General features: G+C 41.4%; 1 protein-coding gene across 3 annotated transcripts; it reads right to left on the bottom strand.

Moving 5' to 3' along the window:
- Positions 1 to 1,509: 1,509 nt before the first annotated feature.
- Positions 1,510 to 3,788, bottom strand: LOC117598678 (NAD(P)(+)--arginine ADP-ribosyltransferase 2-like). Of its 3 annotated transcripts, none has more exons than XM_053238885.1 (4): positions 3,613 to 3,788; positions 2,860 to 2,989; positions 2,334 to 2,425; positions 1,510 to 2,240 (listed from the first exon to the last, which is right to left on the bottom strand). In XM_053238885.1, the coding sequence occupies exons 3-4, from the start codon at positions 2,415 to 2,417 to the stop codon at positions 1,566 to 1,568; spliced, it is 759 nt and encodes a 252-aa protein (XP_053094860.1). In that variant the 5' UTR covers positions 2,418 to 2,425; positions 2,860 to 2,989; positions 3,613 to 3,788; the 3' UTR covers positions 1,510 to 1,565. The 3 variants fall into 3 exon arrangements, with proteins under 3 accessions (XP_053094860.1, XP_053094861.1, XP_053094862.1); XM_053238886.1 differs by having other exon boundaries at positions 2,860 to 2,984; XM_053238887.1 differs by lacking the exon at positions 2,860 to 2,989 and having other exon boundaries at positions 2,334 to 2,424; positions 3,613 to 3,681; positions 3,715 to 3,784.
- Between the last annotated feature and the right edge of the window lie 13,083 nt (positions 3,789 to 16,871).

The raw sequence follows: 16,871 nt of genomic DNA, 5'->3' as shown, positions 1-16,871 counted from the left end.
CATCCATCTAATCAATTAACAAACATCGAAAATCTTTACATTATCTCACACACATATAAACACGTGGTATCTTTTTGACTGAGGTGTGCGCCTTTTGTTTCACTCCTGTTTCCATTCTATGATTGTGTAGTGAGCGTAACAGCAATTGGACATTAAACTGTGTGTGATGCTGCCATGTGTTTTCCTCACAGTATGAACTATTACGCACTAGACACGGCGAGTTTGTTTTAATGGCAGTGTGCACACCCAGACAAGCTCATTTTGGTACATGCTACACGCAAAATGGCTACTTCTGTCATAATATTAAACTAAATTTGGAAATTTGGAAATTTGGAACTAAAATAATTTAACTATGAGATCAGGAGGAAAACAAACGAGGACCATGACATCCAAATGAGGACAAATATGTTAAAACTGACGTAGACACACAGTATCGGTGTGCAAAAAAAAACAGCAGAAAAGCAGAAAATGTGATAGTCAAATAGTCAGTAATCAGATTGGTGAAAAAAAGACTACACTTAATACACTTCAATGTTTTTTTTTTTTTTCTTGCTTTTCTGTTCTTGTTCTTCATTTTTGTTAAGGATCATCTTATTTCATTTGATACAATATATCTGAGATTTTAGAGAAATAAATAAGAAAACATCACCTCACAGCTCACTGAGGATTATTGTGTGAGCCTCACAGATACGTAGTTAAATGTATTGTTCACTAAATTTCTGCTTTCTAAGCTTTCTGTGGTCTACAGGAGTTCAAGAAAAATGACTCCACAATACAGGATTTAGAACCTTTGAGACCAAAATATCTGCTTACATTTCAAATGCCAGTCAGCATTTACGGTGTATAAACTCATTTATTATGAAAAACCTTTATTCCATTTCATTCCACCCACAGCAAATAAACCAGGTACATGTTAAAAATGTGGACTTTAAATGAATTAACACAGGGGTTCTCAACCTGTCCAGTGACTCCATTTTAACCATTTAATGGTATCATCAGGAAAAGACCATTGGAAAAAAATGTGTATCTATCTATCTATCTATCTATCTATATATATATATATATATATATATATATATATATATATATATATATATATATATATATATATATATATATATATATGCATTTTTTAGTTTTTATTTCCTTGGGGCTATAATAACAACTGACCACACAATTTTTGTATTATGAACCTCTACCAAATGGTCTTTCAATGTGAAAAGTGCATTTCAAGCAGTGCATGTTGTTACAATTTAAGCTGAAAAAAGAGCTTTGTTTTCATGCATATCTCTTTTTATTGAAGATTAAGCAATGTGTAGAACCTAGGAGCATCAGGTCATCACTTTTTTTGGATATTCAGATATTCATTTTTGGTTTTCATTCCATTCACACAAAATCTCAAAAATTGTTAAAATTACAATGATTTAAATTTTTTTTAGCAATTTATAAAGAAATAACAAAAGCATTTACATGTTTAGAAAACATTACATTGTGTACTAAATTATCCAGCAGTGTTAGCAGTGATGCTATATTAACATCAGCACATTTGCATCTACATTTTTTTTTTATTTAAGCAGCGCACAGTTCATTTTACTAAACCTCCCAGTGCTCTGTAGAGTGTAAATTACACTACAGTTCATCTGGTTTTTTTCAATCTTTGTGATTTTGAATTTTTCAAAAGGTGGGACTAGCACCTCTTCCTCTTTAGGGAACACAGAAATTTTGGCTATGTTTGCACCAAAGCATGTCGTAACCTTAAAACAGGAGGTTTTGCCAAATGTAGGTGACATGTTAGTTCTAAGTGAAGTTGATGCAAACCTGCCAAATCGCATTTCACGGCCAAGAACGTTTGTATCAAAATGAACATTGGTTCTGCGGAAAACACGAGTACAGTTCTTTACTTGATGAATTTGTACTGCTCGTGTGAGCAAGAAATGAAAGGCTTTATAGGTGAACTTACTGACATAATTCCTTCTGCCTGAGCTCACAGCTTCATTGAACTGACTATAAAGTTTAGAATCTCCGTCTGTGTAGACCTTTATTATTCTTGTAAAATAATCAGTAAATTTTGAGTACTTTTCCCAAATGTTTTTAAAATTTTTATTACATTTTAACTCTTCTGGTAGAATCTTCTTTGTAATCAGCTTGTACATTGTGTCTCTGCAGCCTATAAATTGGTCATCAACAGAATTTTCTGCCATGTCCAGTCTAATGACAGAATCTGATATCCATTTCAGGTTCTATAAAAAAAAGTGAAAAAAAAAAACATTGTTCTTACAAAACTACTGATAAGAAAATGTCTGCTCAATGCATAACTTGAAATGGAAACCCACCTCTGCGTAGCAAACAACTGAAATGATGATGACTGCAGTGGCAACATTTTTGGCAAAGGTGGAAACCTTCACAGCTGTGTTCATTGTTAATCTGAAATGCAAAGCATGCATATGCAAATTTGTATACAATTGTATACAAATTAAACATGTATATATCGATTTGTGTATTTATAGCTCGGGGTGAGGATGTAGTTTGAGGCAGAGCTGCTGAGGTGACATGGGACATGTTTTTTAATAAGATGTGAGGTGTTACTAATCAATATCTATTTTGTGGCAACTATCTTAAAAATGAGTGAGAAATCAACTGAATTTGTCAGTGTGGAGATTATTGATAACTTTGCTTTAATCTTGTAGTAGTACTATATAAAATAAAGGGAATAGACTTTATCACCCATTCCAGGCAAATTAATTACCTGAAGGCCACATATTAACATGATGTTCCCACAACATATTAAGTCATGGATTCAAGTTATATAATTGGTGGCCACGACTTTGGTACAGACAAATAAATTTTAATTTATTCAACCCAATGCAGTTTCAGTTCAATGTAGTAGTAGAGATGGCATCATCTGACACCCAGGACTGGCATTAGTACTGCATTACCAGCAAAAATGGTGGATGAGATATGTATCAGCTCAGAATGAATTTGATCTGATCTTGTAACAAAAGGAAAAGACTGGAATTGGTTTTGGAAAACCAAAACCAAAATTTTTTTTTTTTCAAAATGTACCAGATATATTTTGTCATAAGACATAAGGTCAAGACATAAGGTGTAATATTTTGTCCAATATTGTGCCAAATAAAGAGGCATGCCTTTTATGTTTTATGCACACTCAGCCCCATGCACTGTCTCCACCACAGGCAACTGTTGGACTAGTGTTTAAGCTGTAGTTAATTGTGAAAACCAATATGTGAAATTTTGGTGTTAACTCGTTATGATACGCACATAACTCAACTATGAATATAGCCTGAACAGAAAAGTATTTCTGCCTTTTTTTCTAATCTTTGCTGATACAGTGAAATAACACAATGCATAATATCAACATGAACAATATTGAAAACCTCACAAACAACCTCATATGGTTTGATAATACATTTTCTAGCATGAATAATTCCAGTTGCATAGTGAATAATGTTCTCATAATACCACGAATAATGCAGTATTATCCCTTAAGTACAATTTACAATGCTTGAAGTTTAGATAATACTATAATTATATATGATCAAACTGAATGTGATAGGCATAACATAACATTTTCAGCGTGATCATAATACTCACAGCTCTGATGGTTTCAAGGCTTCTTTAATAGTAAGAAAAAGACACCAGTTTCCTTTTCCTATAAGCTACCATGCAGAACAAGGAGGTGCTCAAACAATCTCCACTGATGTTCCTTCAATCTGCTTACCTACAGGTAATAATTGTTTATTTCCCTATATGGCTTAAGCTGCACTCATCAAACAAAAAAATGTGTCAGAGATTCAACTCAGCACTATTTATACACAGCTACTTCCTTTTCTTCCATCACCATAATTGGAGCTGTTTTCTCCCCAAAGTGCAAGGTCAGTTTAACAATTTTGAGATGTGATTTTATGTGCAATAAAGACATTGTTAACTTTAAAGTCTGAACTACGACACAGATTTCTAAAAATTAAAAACAATTCTAGTCCTAATAGCAACACAATGCAACAATCCTTTCTATAAATTCTTGCAATGTGTTGTACAAACTTACTTTGTTTAGTCTAGGGCTGGATGATGTACTGAGAAAGAGTAACACAGTTAATATAATTTGAAAGTGTAAAAGCAGTTGATCCAGGTTAAAAATAAAAGTTTATTTTAGCATGACCAGTTTTTTTTAAGTGTATGTAAGCCGAAGGTGTCCACATGAAAGTCCACATGACACAAAACAGATGTGATGATTTACAAACATGAATTATTTAAACTGGCTTAAGGCCAAAAAAAATACTGAAAACTGAATATTGTGGAAGTCATGGTGTAATCTATGCATTTACATTTTTGCAAGTAATAGTTATAGAATTAATGGTTGAGCTGAAACAATATAATATAATAGCTATAAAAGTTAATCTCAACCCTCCTGCTTATTATTATCATTTGTTGTAATAACAGGTTCTGCTTCTACAATAACGATCAACATAAAATGATCAACACAAAATGACTACCAAAAAAAGGAAATACATGTTTTAAAAAAAATATATTTCTGTAATAAAGGACATCAGAGACAAATTAATTGTTTACTGACACTATAAAAAGAGTAAAAAGAAGTTGGACATTAATGTACATGCAAAACTAAGGAATTAATAACGCTATTTATGTATGTAACGTTGGTTCTATGAACACTATATAACCACCATGGGCAGTGTTTAACACCTAGATACCTTCTTGTGTGCATGCACACACATGCCGAGACTTTACCACAAAGTCATGTGGTAACCAAATGACATACTAGTATTGGCTATAAAATATTATGCTCAGCAGCTGTCTGTCCCTGAAACCTTCTAGCCCAGTTCTTGCCACGTCATATTCCTGCCAGGTTGCCAGGTGTTGATAGAACCAATGTTATATACACCAGTCAGCCATAACATTAAAACGACCTGTCTAATATTGTGTAGGTCCCCCTTGTCCCAAAACAGCTTTGACCTGTCGAGGCATGGACGCCACAAGACCTCTGAAGGTGTGCTGTGGTATCTGGCACCAACATGTTAGCAGCAGATCCTTTAAGTCCTGTAGTTTGTGAGGCAGGGCCTCCATGGGTCAGACTTGTTTGTCCAGCACATCCCACAGATGCTTGATCAGATTGAGCTTTGGGGAATTTGGAGGCCAAGTGAACACCTCGAACTCTTTGTCATGTTCCTCAAAGCATTCCTGAACAATATTTGCAGTGTGGCAGGGTGCATTATCTTGCTGAAAAAGAGAATTCCGTTGCCATGAAGGGGTGTACTTGGTCTGCAACAATGTTTAGGTAGGTGGTACATGTCAACGTACTGAAGTAACATCCACATGAATGCCAGGACCCAAGGTTTCCCAGCAGAGCATCCCCCCAGAGCATCACACTGTCTCCGCCGGCTTACCTTCTTCCCATAGTGCATCCTGGTGCCATCTCTTCCCCAGGTAAGCGACACACACACACACCCAGCCGTCCACAAGATGTAAAAGAAAACATGATTCATCAGACCAGGCCACCTTCTTCCATTGCTCCGTTGTCCAGTTCTGATGCTCACGTGCCCATTGTGGGTGTTTTCAGAGGTGGACAGGGGTCAGCATGGGCACTCTGACCAGTCTGCGGCTACGCAGCCCCATATGCAGCAAGCTGAGATGCACCGTGTGTTCTGACACCTTTCTATAAGCAGTATTAACTTTTTCAGCAATTCGTGCTACAGTAGCTCTTCTGTGGGATCGGACCAGACGGGCTAGCCTTCACTCCCTACGCGCATCAATTAGCCTTGAGTTCCCATGACCCTGTTGCCGGTTCACCGGTTGTCCTTCCTTGGACCACTTTTGGTAGGTACTAACTAATGCATACAGGGAACACCCCAGAAGACCTGCCGTTTTGGAGACGCCCTGACGCAGTCTTCTAGCCATTTCAATTTGGCTCTTATCAAAGTTGCTCAGTGTATGTACAGACTTGCTTTCTATTTCACTCCTCCTAAGCACACTTGGATGTTTCTACTCTGCGACACCATGTCTACTTCCTACTGTACAGTTCATCTAACTAAAATTCCCAGTGGTCTGCAGCGTGTAATGAAGATCATAGTTCATCCGGTGTTCTGCAACATTTATGATGTTGGAATTTTCATAAGGTGGTGGGATTAGCATCTCTTTTTCATCAAGAAATATGGAAAACCTGGATATGTTTGCAACAAAGCATGTCTTAATCTTAAAGCAGGATGTTAGCAGCTACATTTGTCTGTCATGTTCATTCTAAATGAAGTCGGTGCAAACCTGCCAAATTGCATTTCACGGCCTACAACATTTGTATCAAAAGTATCATTGGTGCTGCAAAAAACATCAATGCAATTCTTTACTTGATGAATTTGTGTTAGCAGGAAAGGAAAGGCTTTATAAGGGAAACTACTGATATAATATGTTCTGCTTGAGTTCACTGCAGCATTGATTGTTGAAAACAAAGCATCAGCTGTGTTTGTGTAGATTTTTATGGTTGTTCTCTGAATAAAATCAGAAAAAAAGTTTTCCCAAGCCTCTCTGAATTCTATGCTGGATTCCAGCTCCTTCTCGAGACACTGTTTCACAATCAATTTCTGTGTTTCTTCTTTGCAGCCTATAAACTGGTCATCGACACTGTCTAATTCCATTTCCAACTTCGTGCCTAATTCCAAGTCCAGTGTCGTCTCCAATGGGTGCTATAAACATACAAACATTAAACATTACAGTCCCCTCTGTAACTACTGGAACGGCAAGGCCAATTCATTTGTTTTTGCTGTAGCTTGAAGACATTTGGGTTTGAGATCAAAAGAGGAATATGAGAAGAGAGTTCTGAATTTCAGCTTTTATTTCCTGGTATTTATGTGTTAAACGACATAGAACATAGCACATTTTGTATCAGACCAACCAATTTATAGGTGAGCAAAAACATTGGAACACGTGACTGACAGGAGTTGCTTGTTACCCAGATGTGTCCTGTTAGATTGATTGTTTAAACAGTAAATAGCTCTGAACATCTACTCTTAGTTTTAGCCTTCAATTTCACCTGTGCAGACTTCATTCTTTGTTAAAAAAGGGTAAACCATCATGAAGACCAGAGAGCTGTCTATGGGAGAAAAGCAAACCATTTTGGAGCTGCGAAAATTGGGAAACTCTATCAGAGGCATTGCACAAATACTGGGAATAGCCAATACACCAATTTGGAATGTCCTGAAAAAGAAAGAAACCACTGATGTACTGAGCAACAGACACCGAATGGGTCAGCCAAGGAAAACAACAACAGATGTGAGAACTGCGAAGAAAAACCCAAAAACAATAGTCAGTGACATCACCAACAACCTCCATGGGTGCGGGGGTGAAGGTATCATAAGAAGTCAGAAGTCTACAGAAACATTCTGTCTGCCAATTTACAGAGAAATGCATCCAATCTAATTGGGAGGAACGTCATCATGCAGCAAGACAATGACCCAAAACACACTGCCAACACAACAAAGGACTTTATCAGGGGGAAAACATGGAAAGTTTTACACTGGCCAAGTCGATCACCAGACCTTAAGCCAACTGGGCAGCATTTCACTTTCTGAAGAGGAGAGTGAAGGGAGAAATGCCCCAAAACAAACAACAACTGAAAGAGGCTGCAGTAAAAGCCTGGAAAAGCATCACAAAAGAAGAAACATACAAATGTCTGATACAAAATACAGGATACAAAATTCTATGCTTTATGTTGTTTAACACATCTAGATGTAAATACCAGGAAATAAAAGCTGAAATCCTAAACTCTGTACTCATATTCATCTATTGATCTCAAACTCAAATGTTTTCAGTCTACAGCCTTGCTGTTCCAATAGTTTTAGAGGTGACTGTATTTACATATCACTCATGGATATTAATTTTCTTAATGTGTTACAAAAATGCAAAAATGTATCAAGATAAACCCTACCCTCATCTAAAGTTTCAGTGTGTTGTGTTTTCGGAGATGCTTATCTGCTCACCTCAGTTGTATAGATTATTGTTTGAGTTATTGGAGCTTTCCTGTCAGTTCGGACCAGTCTGGCCATACACCAGTCACTCACTGGATGTTTTTGCTCATCCACCTCAACATTTGATGTGTTGCATTCTGAGATGCTTATTTCTTCATCTTGGTTTCACACCATTCTGTGAAAAACTGTCACAAACAAGTGATTGTGAAAAGAAATCAGCAGTTCCTGAAATACTCAAACCACCAACATGCCACAGTCAAGGTTGCTGCGACCACATTTTTTCTCCATTCTGATGTTTGACCAGAACATCAGTGTATGTACAGACTTGCTTTCTATTTCACCCCTCCTAACCACACTTGGATGTTTCTATTCTACCACACCATGTCTACTTCTTCCTTTGCTTATTCTTTTTCAATGTCTTCAAATTTAACTATGTACAGTTCATCTGACTAAAATTCCCAGTGGTCTGCAGTGTGTAAAGAACATCACAGTTCATCCGGTTTTCTGCAACATTTATGATGTTGGAATTTTTATGAGGTGGTGGGATTAGCATCTCTTTTTCATCAGGAAACATGGAAAATGTCTCCAGGTTACGTATGTAACCATGGTTCCCCGAGGGAACGAGACGCTGCGTCACGAAACGCTATGGGAACGCCCCCGCGTCACCGCGCTCTGAATCACGTGTCTAATCCGTACAATGGATGGGCGAGACGTCACGGGTGGGGTGACGTAGCAACCCGGAAGCATAAAAGCCCGAGCGGCGAGCCCCGCGTTAGCTTACTGGAAAATGAAGCAAGCGCCGCAGGGACGCCGGAAGTGTGGCACCGAGACGCAGCATCTCGTTCCCTCGGGGGAACCATGGTTACATACGTAACCTGGAGACGTTCCCCTTCAGGAACTCGAGCTGCATCACGAAACGCTATGGGAACGAGTATACCCACGCCGCCAGACTTACAAGTCCCTGCCTCCAGGAGGAGGCAAGCCTAAGGCACAAGGACAGAGGAGCCGGGAGTGGCTCGCGCATCTCGGTCATAAAACCTGGCAAAGGTCAGGGGCGTGGACCATCCCGCCGCGTTGCAGATGTCCTGTAAGGACACACCTGCCAGAAAGGCCTTAGAGGCCGCCACCGCTCGGGTAGAGTGAGCCTTGACCCCCAGGGGACTGGGGAGACCAGAGGACTCGAAAGCCAGAGAAATGGATTCTACAATCCACCGGCTGAGGGTCTGCTTAGAAGCAGGAAAACCCCTCTTAAGGGGACCAAAGCACACAAGCAACTGGTCTGCCTTTCTCCACAGGGCAGTTCTGTGGACGTACGCGTCCAGTGCTCGCACTGGACACGTACAATTGAGCTTCCGATGGTAGCATCCACGCACTTCGTGAAGGTGCGGGGTGAGAGTGCTAGGCCGAAGGGAAGAACCCGATACTGGTAAGCTTCGCCCCCGAAAGCGAACCTCAGGAACTTCCTGTGCGGGGGAAGGATGGAGATGTGGAAATACGCATCTTGTAGGTCGATCGTGACGAACCAGTCCTCGGACCTGATCTGAGACACGACCTGAGTGACCGTAAGCATCCTGAACTTCAGTTGAGCGACTGAGAGGTTCAATTGCCGCAAGTCCAAAATGGGACGCAGCCCTCCCCCCTTCTTGGCCTCCTTCCTCAGGAGAGTATGTACTTCCTGCTCCAATACCAGAGCCTGCTCGGGACCCACCACAGTGGGAAGAACCCCAGAAAAACGAGGTGGAGGTGAGCCGAACTGAATTCGGTAGCCTCTTTCTACAGTACGCAGGACCCAATGAGACACATTCGGCAGAAGTTTCCACGCTGCCAGAAAGCTCACTAAGGGAATCAGTCTCTCGAGACTGACCTCTGGTGTAATAGAAGCGGTTAGCTGGGTGCCCTGAGGCGGCAAACCGACATGGGGGAAATGAGCTAACCGCTGCGAAGGCCTCAGGAGAGGCCGCGAGCCTCCCAGACCCGCTACGTTGCCGGGCGAGAACTGGGAGAGGCGCTCGCCGGAGACCGCTGCGCCCTGAAGCACCATAGGTGGCAGGGTTGGCAGATCGACCTCCTGAGGGCACTGGGGGGACCCGGGCACCGTGAGATGAGGTGTACGCCGCGTCGCCCCAGAGGTCCTCAGATCTGCCTTAGTGCCCGAAGGGCCGGGCCCAGAGCGTCGTCGCGACTCCTGCTCCCGCCTCGGGGGAGCACGGGAGGCGACGCTCTGTTTCTGGGCCTCCCTGTAGGAGGGGGCCATACACGGAGGGGGCTGCCCCCACCCAGCAGCCTCACGAGCTAGAGAGCGACGGCTGGAACGCCGCCGCCTGAGCACGGGCCTGCTGGTATCTCTCGATGACGGAGTCTACCACGTCGCCAAACAGGCCCGAGGGAGTAAGCGGGGCGTCCATGAGCACGACCCTGTCCTTCTCTTTCATAACAGACAGGGTCAGCCAGAGATGCCTCTCCGCTGCCACCAGGACTGCCATAGACCGACCGATAGCACGGGCGGTCTCCTTGGTGGTGCGGAGGGACAGATCAGCGGCCCGCCTGAGCTCAGCTACCTGCTCAGACGTACTCTCCCCCTGCTCATCCAGCTGTTTAAGCAGGTCGGCCTGGTACGCCTGTAACACCGCAGGCTCCGTGGCGGAGGTGGCGGCCTACTGCGTAGAAAACGCTCATCCAGTCTAGAGCCCTGAGGCTCAGGCCGTGACTCAGCAGGCCAGTCAATGTTAAGCTTGGCGACTGCCCGCGTAACCACCTCGAGCAGCTCCCCGTATTGAGGAGACTGCGGCTCAGGGTCGACGCTCTCCACATCGACCTCCTCGGAGGACGATAGGTGGAGCGCCGAGTCCGCTCCCCGGGGGGAAGAAACCGCAGAGCGTGCTTCCGAGCCCAGGGAGGGGACAGTGGACCTGGAGGGTGAGGAAGGAGAAAGGGACGGGCCCGTCTCCATTCCCTCCGCCAGGTCCATCTGCGAGCCCCACGAGCGCAACCGCCGCTCTGCCTCGGCAGAAGCGGGGCCGGCACCACGAGGCACGCTAGTGAGGGCTCCCTCCTCAAAGAGAGCCCAGCGGGAGCGGAGAGTGCGCAGCGGTAAACGCTCACAATGTGCGCAGCCGGCTCCCTCGAGAGCCGACTGAGCGTGCTCCACTCCCAAACAGGCAACGCACAGACTGTGTGTATCCCCGCCTGTAATATATCGCGGACAGGGAGGAACACACAGCCTGAAGCACTGCCCGCTCTCACCCTTTGTCTTATCTTTGGCTTTAGGCATGCCGCCGATAAAACACAAACAAGACGGAAAAAAGACAGACAATAAACATAGAGCGCTTGCTGAAAACAGGAAGCTAACGCGGGGCTCGCCGCTCGGGCTTTTATGCTTCCGGGTCGCTACGTCAGCCCGCCCGTGACGTCTCGCCCATCCATTGGACGGATTAGACACGTGATTCAGAGCGCGGTCACGCACTTGATGAATTTGTACTGCTCGTGTGAGCAAGAAATGAAAGGCTTTATAGGTGAACTTACTGACATAATTCCTTCTGCCTGAGCTCACAGCTTCATTGAACTGACTATAAAGTTTAGAATCTCCGTCTGTGTAGACCTTTATTATTCTTGTAAAATAATCAGTAAATTTTGAGTACTTTTCCCAAATGTTTTTAAAATTTTTATTACATTTTAGGTGTGGGATTAGCATCTCTTTTTCATCAGGAAACATGGAAAACCTGGATATGTTTGCACCAAAACATGTCTTAATCTTAAAGCAGGATGTTAGCAGCTACATTTGTCTGTCATGTTCATTCTAAATGAAGTCGGTGCAAACCTGCCAAATTGCATTTCACGGATTACAACATTTGTATCAAATGTATCATTGGTGCTGCGAAAAACATGAGTGCAATTCTTTACTTGATAAATTTGTGTTAGCAGGAAAGGAAAGACTTTATAATAAAACTACTGATATAATATGTTCTGCTTGAGTTCACTGCAGCATTGATTGTTGAATACAAAGCATCAGCTGTGTTTGTGTAGATTTTTATGGTTGTTCTCTGAATAAAATCAGAAAAAAAGTTTTCCCAAGCCTCTGAATTCTATGCTGGATTCCAGCTCCTTCTCGAGACACTGTTTCACAATCAATTTGCAGCCTATAAACTGGTCTTTTGCTCATCCACCTCAACAGAAATGCCCCAAAACAAACAACAACTGAAAGAGGCTGCAGTAAAAGCCTAGAAAAGCATCACAAAAGAAGAAACCAACAATTTGGTGATGTCAGTGGGTCACAGACTTGATGAAGTCATTGCAACCAAAGGATATGCAACCAAATATTAAGTGTTATTTACTTTAATTTACTTTAAGACTCATCTGTTCCTATACTTTTGCTTGCCTAAAAATTGGGTGGTCTGATACAAAACACAAGATACAAAATTCTATGCTTTATGTTGTTTAACACATCTAGATGTAAATACCAGGAAATAAAAGCTGAAATCCTAAATTCTGTACTCATATTCATCTATTGATCTCAAACTCAAATGTTTTCAGTCTACAGCCTTGCTGTTCCAATAGTTTTAGAGGTGACTGTATTTACATATCACTCATGGATATTAATTTTCTTAATGTGTTACAAAAATATAAAAATGTATCAAGATAAACCCTACCCTCATCTAAAGTTTCAGTGTGTTGTGTTTTCGGAGATGCTTATCTGCTCACCTCAGTTGTATAGATTATTGTTTGAGTTATTGGAGCTTTCCTGTCAGTTCGGACCAGTCTGGCCATACACCAGTCACTCACTGGATGTTTTTGCTCATCCATGTCAACATTTGATGTGTTGCATTCTGAGATGCTTATTTCTTCATCTTGGTTTCACACCATTCTGTGAAAAACTGTCACAAACAAGTGATTGTGAAAAGAAATCAGCAGTTTCTGAAATACTCAAACCACCAACATGCCACAGTCAAGGTTGCTGCGACCACATTTTTTCTCCATTCTGATGTTTGACCAGAACATCAGTGTATGTACAGACTTGCTTTCTATTTCACCCCTCCTAACCACACTTGGATGTTTCTATTCTACCACACCATGTCTACTTCTTCCTTTGCTTATTCTTTTTCAATGTCTTCAAATTTAACTATGTACAGTTCATCTAACTAAAATTCCCAGTGGTCTGCAGTGTGTAAAGAACATCACAGTTCATCCGGTTTTCTGCAACATTTATGATGTTGGAATTTTTATGAGGTGGTGGGATTAGCATCTCTTTTTCATCAGGAAACATGGAAAACCTGGATATGTTTGCAACAAAGCATGTCTTAATCTTAAAGCAGGATGTTAGCAGCTACATTTGTCTGTCATGTTCATTCTAAATGAAGTCGGTGCAAACCTGCCAAATTGCATTTCACAGCCTACAACATTTGTATCAAAAGTATCATTGGTGCTGTGAAAAACATCAGTGCAATTCTTTACTTGATACATTTGTTTTAGCAGGAAAGGAAAGACTTTATAAGTAAAACTACTGATATAATATGTTCTGCTTGAGTTCACTGCAGCATTGATTGTTGAATACAAAGCATCAGCTGTGTTTGTGTAGATTTTTATGGTTGTTCTCTGAATAAAATCAGAAACAAAGTTTTCCCAAGCCTCTCTGAATTCTATGCTGGATTCCAGCTCCTTCTCGAGACACTGTTTCACAATCAATTTGCAGCCTATAAACTGGTCATCGACACTGTCTAATTCCATGTCCTACTTCATGACTAATTCCAAGTCCAGTGTCGTCTCCAATGGGTGCTATAAACATACAAACTTTAAACATTACAGTCCCCTCTGTAACTACTGGAACAGCAAGGCCAATTCATTTGTTTTTGCTGTAGCTTGAAGACATTTGGGTTTGAGATCGAAAGAGGAATATGAGAAGAGAGTTTTGAATTTCAGCTTTTATTTCCTGGTATTTATGTGTTAAACGACATAGAACATAGCACATTTTGTATCAGACCAACCAATTTATAGGTGAGCAAAAACATTTTTTTTAAATCTTTGTTAAAAAAAAAAGGTAAACCATCATGAAGACCAGAGAGCTGTCTATGGGAGAAAAGCAAGCTATTTTGGAGCTGAGAAAATTGGGGAAATCTATCAGAGGCATGGGACCAATACTAGGCATAGCCAAAACACCAATTTGGAATGTCCCATTGCAAGCAAAGAATATGCAACCAGGTATTAAGTGTTATTTACTTTAATTTACTTTAAGACTCATCTGTTCCTATACTTTTGCTTGCCTAAAAATTGGGTGGTCTGATAGAAAATACAAGATACAAAATTCTATGCTTTATGTTGTTTAACACATCTAGATGTAAATACCAGGAAATAAAAGCTGAAATCCTAAACTCTGTACTCATATTCATCTATTGATCTCAAACTCAAATGTTTTCAGTCTACAGCCTTGCTGTTCCAATAGTTTTAGAGGTGACTGTATTTGCATATCACTCATGGATATTAATTTTCTTAATGTGTTACAAAAATGCAAAAATGTATCAAAATAAACCCTACCCTCATCTAAAGTTTCAGTGTGTTGTGTTTTCGGAGATGCTTATCTGCTCACCTCAGTTGTATAGATTATTGTTTGAGTTACTGGAGCTTTCCTGTCAGTTCGGACCATTCTGGCCATACACCAGTCGCTCACTGGATGTTTTTGCTCATCCACGTCAACATTTGATGTGTTGCATTCTGAGATGCTTATTTCATCATCTTGATTTCACACCATTCTGTGAAAAACTGTCACACACACAAATGATTATGAAAAGAAATTAGCAGTTCCTGAAATACTCAAACCACTAACATGCCACTGTCAAAGTTGCTGCGACCACATTTTTTCTCCATTCTGATGTTTGACCAGAACATTGCCTGAAGCTCTTGCCCTGTATCTGCATGATTTTATGTATTGTGCTGATGCCACATATGCAGTATATACAGTATAATGTGTTTTTTGAGATGTGGTTGGGCTGGCAACCCTGGTTAATGGTATGCCCTTGGAAACAGTTGAACAAAGCTATGAACCGTATGTCTATTTTTGTCTAGACTGCATGTTGTCAATTCTCAACTGCCTATGATAGGGTTGCTGTAAAAGTTCAGCCTATAGCATAAGTCAAGTGTGATTCATGACTTAATTTGCACGTAGTGTATTTGCTGAGAGATTGTTACATAAACCAGAAGAGAAAGTATGGCTTTGTGTGCCTGCATATGTGTGTGTGTGTGTGTGTGTGTGTGTGCCAATTTTGTATAGGACATTTTCTTCAATTTGCAGGAAGACTTTGGAGGTCTTGCCATCATGAGCCGCTCTGCTTACAGCTGGAATAAACTTGTGAGTGTTAAAATGATAAACACATATGCAGCATAGCATGCATGAAGCTTAGACTAATTTCTCTTGTCTCACTGACTTATCTCACCAACAAGAGTTTTCTCACACTTAGATAAATACCTAGCAAGCATTATACTAACATTGCATGATAGTGGACCCCAAATACTCGATATAGCCCACATCTCAATAGCGCACGTCGAGTATTGAGTTGCTAACAGCAATGCAAAACAGTGAAGGGCAGTTCGGGGGGCATGTCTATAAAATGACTGACAGGAGGCCAATGTAAGTGTTACAGGCCTCAAGCAGGAGTGACCGGTAGACAGATAATATGTCCTGTGTTATACAGGAAAAATCAGAGACAGGAGATATTAGTTGTATTCGTTCAGCAGGCCGTTCTCTGTCTGAAAAACGGAGGCCTGGTCAGTCACAACTAGCGCTCACTTTGGTGGATACTCCCCCTGGTGGCGTAATTTGGCAATTGCAATAAAAACGTGGCACAGAAAACCATTCCCCAAAACACACAATTTCAGCCTTTCTTTACACAAAAATACCCAAAATCATACTTTATCTCAACAATTGTGACAATACATTGTTGGATGTCACACACTCCCCAAGAAAAAATAAGATGGCTCCTGACATTTTCCCATTTAACTACTTCATTTAATAGATTACTCAACAGACACCAAAATAATCAACACTCAACATGTTACTCACACCCCTTTCCTTTCCTCCTTTTGACTCAACCTGTGTACATTTGGGGTAACACCAATTTGGGGCAATGTGTAAGGATGTGACCAGTATATTGGTGAAATGTGGTAAGGTGCTGGGACAGAGTAGGGTATGAGAGGATATGGTTGCATGTCCCAAGGTGCCATGTGTGGTGTTTTATGGACCTCTGTGATATTAACTGATGGGTGAACTGTACGTGAAGGCTGACCTAGTGTATTGTACGTGAACCTTGTTGCTGGTCCCCGGTCTCTAGTAGACCTTCTCAGTTTCTGTTCCCCTACGTCAGGGATGATGCCGGGCCCAGCTTGTGCCTCCTCCCGAGTAGTCTGTTCAGCTTCACTCTCAAGCTCAAGGGGAGGTGTGTGAAAGATCTCTGACTCTCTGTTCTCCACACTTACCACTTCTTCATCATCACTGTCGGGTTCTCTGCTCTGCTCTGTTGTTGATTGTTCAGTTTCTTTGCTCTCTTATCCCTATAGTGGGTGACCATTTCATGTGCCTTAAGTCTCTTTCTCTGGCAAGGTGTTCATGATTGCCTGTTGCACATAGTTCAGTGGGAGCTGAGGATTGTGAATGAGCACAGGTAGGCTCATCAGTGGTTGAAACAGTCCTGTTTCCATTCCTCGGGTCATATCTTAACTCATAGTAGACAGTGTCTTCCTCCTCATCAGAGCCTGTTTCAGTGTGATACTTTGGTTTTGTGTCTCCGCTAACAGTTCTGGGTCTTTTCCTTTTTTGAGGTGATGTTACTGTTCTTTCATTCACAGCAGGATTGTCAACAGGATGCAAGGACACGTGTTCTCTTTCCATCCATTTCT

The sequence above is a fragment of the Pangasianodon hypophthalmus genome, chromosome 12 (assembly GCF_027358585.1).
Source record: "Pangasianodon hypophthalmus isolate fPanHyp1 chromosome 12, fPanHyp1.pri, whole genome shotgun sequence".
Classification (NCBI taxonomy): Eukaryota; Metazoa; Chordata; class Actinopteri; order Siluriformes; family Pangasiidae; genus Pangasianodon; species Pangasianodon hypophthalmus.
The sequence above is the reverse complement of the archived record's forward strand: the minus strand, read 5'-3'. Positions and strand labels throughout refer to the sequence as shown.

Excerpts from the sequence above, each read along its gene's own strand:
- LOC117598678 (XM_053238885.1), bottom strand. The coding sequence starts at position 2,417 with ATGAACACAGCTGTGAAGGTTTCCACCTTTGCCAAAAATGTTGCCACT. Across the intron at positions 2,241-2,333 it reads CAGTTGTTTGCTACGCAGAG|AACCTGAAATGGATATCAGA; the intron begins GTGGGTTTCCAT and ends TTTTTTTTATAG.